The 6,000-nt window shown below is 38.3% G+C and overlaps 1 protein-coding gene across 5 annotated transcripts in view; it reads right to left on the reverse strand.

Moving 5' to 3' along the window:
- Positions 1 to 6,000, reverse strand: part of NBR1 (NBR1 autophagy cargo receptor) — a 32,492-nt gene that overhangs the window by 13,555 nt on the left and 12,937 nt on the right. For all 5 annotated transcript variants that reach the window (XM_027870600.1, XM_027870597.1, XM_027870599.1 and 2 more), the window contains exons 6-12: positions 3,508 to 3,726; positions 3,224 to 3,298; positions 2,678 to 2,892; positions 1,732 to 1,899; positions 1,374 to 1,583; positions 674 to 833; positions 287 to 577 (exon numbers count right to left, since the gene is read on the reverse strand). In XM_027870600.1, coding sequence (XP_027726401.1) covers positions 287 to 577; positions 674 to 833; positions 1,374 to 1,583; positions 1,732 to 1,899; positions 2,678 to 2,892; positions 3,224 to 3,298; positions 3,508 to 3,726 — 1,338 coding nt within the window. The remainder of the gene's footprint in view (positions 1 to 286; positions 578 to 673; positions 834 to 1,373; positions 1,584 to 1,731; positions 1,900 to 2,677; positions 2,893 to 3,223; positions 3,299 to 3,507; positions 3,727 to 6,000) is intronic.

The raw sequence follows: 6,000 nt of genomic DNA on the forward strand, positions 1-6,000 counted from the left end.
AGTTTCAGAGGGATCAATAATAAGTTTGCTTTGGGAGATCCTGGGTTTGAGCTGCTAGTGGAAGACCCAAGTAAAGACAGCATCCAGGGGAGACAGTTGGAAATACGGGTCTAGAGATCATGGAAGGCACAGCTGAATTTCAGCATGAGAGGAGCGAAGATTAGAGTCTAAAAAGAAGAAGAGGGTCAAGGAGAGACCACTGCAGGATACAAGTGTCGGGGAAAGCCACAGGAGAAGAGAGCCACCACCAGGAAAAGGTACAGGGTCAAAGCTTGACAATACTTGCCTCTTGCTGACAGGAGAGATCATCAACTTTGTTGGTGCTGAAAGAGACTTTTTCATTGTCTTCAAGATTTTCTCTAGTAGGGAAAGGGTCCACAATGATGCTGCACCAGACCCTGGGCCCAAACTGCTCACCCTTGTGAGAAAGGCGCCAGTGTGAAGTATAGGTTCCCTCCAAGGCTGGGGCTATGAACTCAACAGACACAATTCCCACATGGCCAGCTTTTAAATAGGGCACCAAAACATCCTTCCTTTCAGTAGAAGCCAATGTTAGGTTTCCCCACATGAATTTCAGCTGAAAAAAGAAAATAATGGAACAAAGAAAAATAATCAATTAAGCCCTCTGCCACTCCAAACTCACATTCTATGTTCGTGTCTGTAAAGGAAATACCTTTGTTTCTGCACTCCATTTGACATTTCCTGTATTCTTCATCCTCCAGTGTTTGATAAATTTGGTTCCTGGTTGAAGGTGGGTCCCATCTGGCACATTCTCATCCACAAATGCTGCACTCAGAGTTGGCACAACTGGAGCACAAGGTTGCATGGGGAGCCTGCACACAGATTAGGATATCTATCCATTAATTCTCTTACTAATATGACGTCTTATGAATACCCAGCACAGTGAACAAAGAGGCTACCCTTAAAAAAAAAAAGCCAAAGTGTACATTTGACATTTGAGACAGAAAACTAATGTTACAATAAATAAAAGTAACTGTAAATAAAACCACTACAGAGCCAGACACTTATAATTTCTCTTCTACACTCTGACATACAGTGATTGCACAGCTGGTCAACAGGAATGACAGTCCCATGTACTCTGGACCCTTAATGACTTTGAATTTTCTTGGAAAGGGCTTTTATACTTTCAGCAGTCATCACAACAATAAAAAAAAAACAACAACACAACAACGTAAAACTTTGTTCAGAAAACTGAGCATTTTAAAAGGTTTGGGTTCTAGAAGCTTTAAAGTAAGCTAACCCCCTACCTCCCTCCCCAAGTATAGGTCCAAACTTGACCTCTGACCCCAAAATTTATTATTCTGGAGAACTAGAGAGAAAGCCCTAGGCAGCCTTTAAGGGCCTCTGCTTACATTAGAGTGCTTGAGTGAAGGACGCTCTCTGGCCTACCAAGAGGCGATTTGGGGCTCTGCAGCCCATGGATAGAGTTCCACAGATGAATCTTCCTATGAAGCTTAAGCTGCTTCTTAAGTTCTTTAACTTCAGCCTTTCTCTGTTTCTTCTCAGCTCGCAACCTTTGTTTCTCTGCCTTAAGAAAGTTCTTGTCCATCTGCTTCTGGAGTCTGTAAAATGAGAGATTAATGAAAGCCTTAGCAATAATCCTTTGGATATTGAGAAACAACCCCTATCTCTACCAGTGAGAGGCTACATACACAATTAGCAAAGCCAAGCTAACATACTGAGTTCCCAACACCACATCCATGGCCTTACCTGACTTGCTCTATAGCAGCTGGTAGACGAGGAGGGGAGAGCTTTGTGTGAGTATGTGTTTCAGAAGAACCCATAATTGGTCTCCGTAGCTTCAAGAGGATATGGTTAGGGTCATGGGTATACGACCCTGCTTCACACAATTCACATATATTGTAAGAGGGACATAAGCTGTAGAAAGAATATGTCACATATTTAACAAAAGATGAAGTGCCACAGTAGGAAGAGCCACAGGATAGCAATGACCAGATTTCTGAGTCATTGCTGAGTCATCAACTTGTTTGTCCTTTCACAAGCCATTTTATGTTTATCACCTCCATTTCCCCAGCACTAACAATGTCTACTCACGTCTATTTCATAGGTTGTGGAAAGGGTGAATGACATATATGAAAGAAAACACTCTGAACAATTTGAAAATTACCAAAGACTATGTTATTATTATTGTTACTTTTTAATACTGGGAGTAGAAACTTTGACTAGCCCTACTGATACTAAGAGTAAGAGCATATCTAGCCAAAATAATCTATGCAACCTGGCAAAAGGTAGAAAGAATCTTTGAGTCATGAAGTCAGATCTGTACATTAGCTCAGTCACCAGTGCCTAATATCATACAGACCTGATCGGTTACTCTGCTAAATACATAGTCTATGTAACGTGTGGACAAAAGCATAACTGCTATTTTCTGAGCCAGGATTTCAGTATCCAAAGCTCACATCTGAGGTATTATGCCCAGCTTACTTTTCTCCTACACATATGCAGGAGGCCAAGAAGGTTAATATTTTATTTAATTGCAAGTCCCATAAACATAGCAACTGTGATATATGTAAAATTTTTTATCTTCCTTAACATCTAGCAAAGTGCCCTAAATATACTAATGTTCAATATATATTTGCTGTATTTTTGCCCTAAGGTAAATAACAGATAACAATTCTCTGCTCCTGCTGCTCACCTACACTGGTAACGTATGCCGATGATTCTTCTTTGGCAATTGCTGCAAGTCATAAGCCAGTCACATTGATTTCCTGGCAATGATAGTGTTTCTTCCGAAACAGGCATGGATAACGCTGAGGAGCAGGATTCCAAAGATGGACCCTGGAGGACCAACTTGTCCCTTAATTTCTGATCAAGCTTCTCAACCGTTTCTTTAACCACTTGTTCTCTAAACTGAAACCAGGACAGAAGAAAAAAGTAATCTTGGTATATAAAATGGGAAAAGAAAAAAATGGCACCAATTTAATCTGAAATCCCAGGGCTTTCTGGCTAACTGCACCCAAAACACAGCACAGAGGAATTCCTCCCATAGCTAATTTGGTTCAAGGAAAGTACTAAACAATAATCTCAAAGATTAAGACCCTGAATATCCTCTTTCTGTGCTTATAGATTCTTCTTTTTATCCCCTAAAAGATCTCTCCCCTTTTCCTTCCACCCCCCCACCCCCCCCACCCCCGTTTTTCCACGTATCTTGTATGAAAACTGTTGCAGCAAACATACTCACCATCTCCAAGTAACTTGTGAACCAGTCTGGTGGCTTATCTTGAGGTTTGTCAGCTTCACAGGGAGTGAGTGAAAGCTGTAAGGAAGAAAACACATCCCAAAAATCTGTTGCTTTTTTTTCTTCTTAAATCAGACATAAGTCAAGAAATAAGAAGATAGCTCCCCCAAACCCAATAAAGATTCAAGGAAAGTCACGTGAATACATCAAACCTTGAACACATCACAGACAGTGAAGCAGAAAGAAGGGAAAAAATTCCCAGGAAGTCAGATCCATTTCCATCACACCTGTGCTGTGGGTTCCTCTTGCGTTCTCATCTCTGATCCCAGGGCTCTCACCAATGAAGAGTAATGTGCAAGTGGTTTCTTCCCTGCCCGAACAGCTGGTTGTTTTTCAGTCCCAGGTGGATCCTGTGGATGCTTGTAACCAGGCTGTGGGGCTTCATCTACAGCATGATGCCTCTCATAGACATTCATCTGCAGTTGGTTCCCCTGTTTAACTGCAATCTAAGAAAACACATTTTGAGAGTGAAAATATGTTAAGTGGCATTGCCTTCCCAAATGGCACCCAAAAAAGAGACTCAAATAGAAAAGTGTAATGATTCACACCAAAAAAATCAAGGTCTGCTGTTTTAAAAGAAATTAAACACCACATGCAAAATTATTTCTAATTGCCTGTTTCTTTCCCAAAGATGTCAATTAGCAAAAATGTGCTATTAAAACTGAATACAAAAAGGAGTTTTGCAAAATTTAGAAAATCCAGTATAGTTTTTTATTGCTATCATGTTTTCATTGACTAGAATTCCACTTTCACATTTAACTAGCCTTAAAAATCATCTTAAGACCACCCTAAATCCCAACTTATATTAAAAAGAATCAGTCATGTGAGAGGTGTGGTTTCAGAAAAACATGGCAAGAACCATATGAACAGATGCAAAGTGAAATGAAAGAACCAGGAGATCATTGTACCTAGTAACGGCAGGTTGTAACGATGATCAATTGGGAAAGACTTGGTTACTCTGATCGATATAATGATCCAAGACAATTCCAAAGGACTCAAAATGACTGATGTATAACTTTTTCATTTCTTGGGGTTTTTTTTGAAATATGGTTAATGTTTTGCATAATTTCACATGTATAACTGATATCATATTGCTTGCCTTCTCAGTGGGTGTGGGAGGCACAGAATTTTGGCTCAAAATTTTAAAAGAATGCTAAAAGTAAATAATAAAGGTTCTAAGCCAATACACTAAAAAGATTGGAAAAGGGACTCCCATTTCAATATAAAAAAACATCAGAGCTTCACATAAGTGTACTATTAGTTTCTATTAACTGAAAAAAATTATCATAATAGCACTTACATGTTTAAAAATAGTAATAAATATGTATATTACTAATTCAATCAGTAGAAAACATTTGCTTATTTATACTATTTATATTTTATTCATTTTAATCCTTATAATATTTATTATATTGAGTCATTAGATGGGATGGCTCCTTTGTAATAATTCTATAGCCCTCTAGGAGTCAGCAACCCATAGGCTGAAAACAACTGCTTCAGACTAAAAACATTCATTCAACAAACATTTATCTTCAACCGTTGGCAATCACCGTGCTAGAAGTTAAAGGTGATAGAAATATATGAGATGGTTCTTATTCTTAGCAAGCTTACAATGTAGTAGGAATGATAGAAGATGTCCTTGTTCAGTCCCGTCTGACTCTCTGTGACCCCATGAACCACAGCACCCTTCTATCCTCCACTATCTCTCAAAGTCTGTCCAAATTCATGTTTGTTGTTTCCATGATAATTTCCATCTACCTCATCTTCTCCCTTTCTCTTTTCTTTTTGCCTTCCAACCTTTCCCAACATCAGAGTCTTTTCCATGAGTCTCATCTTCTCATTATGTGGTCAAAGTTCTTAAGCTTCAGATTCAATATTTGACCTTCCACTAAGTAGCCTGAATTTCTTATAAGTATTGACTGATTTAACCTCCTTGCTGTCCAAGGGATTCTCAAAAACATTGTTTAGAGGACACCCTACTTACTATCATTAGCAGGTTCCAGAAAAAATCCAAAATTAAATAACTAAAGGCAATTAATTCAATAAAAAATGGTATTAGACTATGCCCAAATGTATATCCTTTGATCTAGCAATACCGCTACTAGGTCTGTGCCTCAAGGAGATTAAAAAAAGAAGAAAAGGGTAAAGGACTTATTTGCACAAAAATATTTATAGCAGCTCTTTTGTGGTGGCAGAGTTGGAAATTGAGGGGATGTCTATCAATCTGGGAATGGCTGAACAAGTTGTGGCATATGATTGTGCTATAAAATAATGAGTAAGATGATTTCAGAAAAACCTGAGAAAACACATGAACTGATGCGAAATGAAGGGAGCAGAACCAGCAGAACAGCATACACAGTGACAGTAATATCATATGATGATCAATTGTGCATGACTTAGCTAATCCTCAGCAATACAATGATCCAAGATAATTCCAAAAGACTCATGATGAAAAATGCTATCTATCTCCAGAGACAGAACTAATGGAATCTGAATGTAGATCAAAGAATACATTTTATTATTGTGGGTTTTTTCTTGGCCTGTGTTTTCTTTCACAACATGATTAATATGGAAATTATGTTTTCCAAGATTGCACATGTATAAACTATATAAAATTGCTTACTATCTCAGGAATGGAGCAGGGGGAGAATTTGGAACTCAAAATTAAAAAAAAAAAAGCATGTTCAAATTTTTTACTTGTAATTGGTAATAGAAATAAA

Source organism: Vombatus ursinus, unplaced genomic scaffold (genome assembly GCF_900497805.2).
Source record: "Vombatus ursinus unplaced genomic scaffold, bare-nosed wombat genome assembly UNPS02014797.1, whole genome shotgun sequence".
Lineage (NCBI taxonomy): Eukaryota > Metazoa > Chordata > Mammalia > Diprotodontia > Vombatidae > Vombatus > Vombatus ursinus.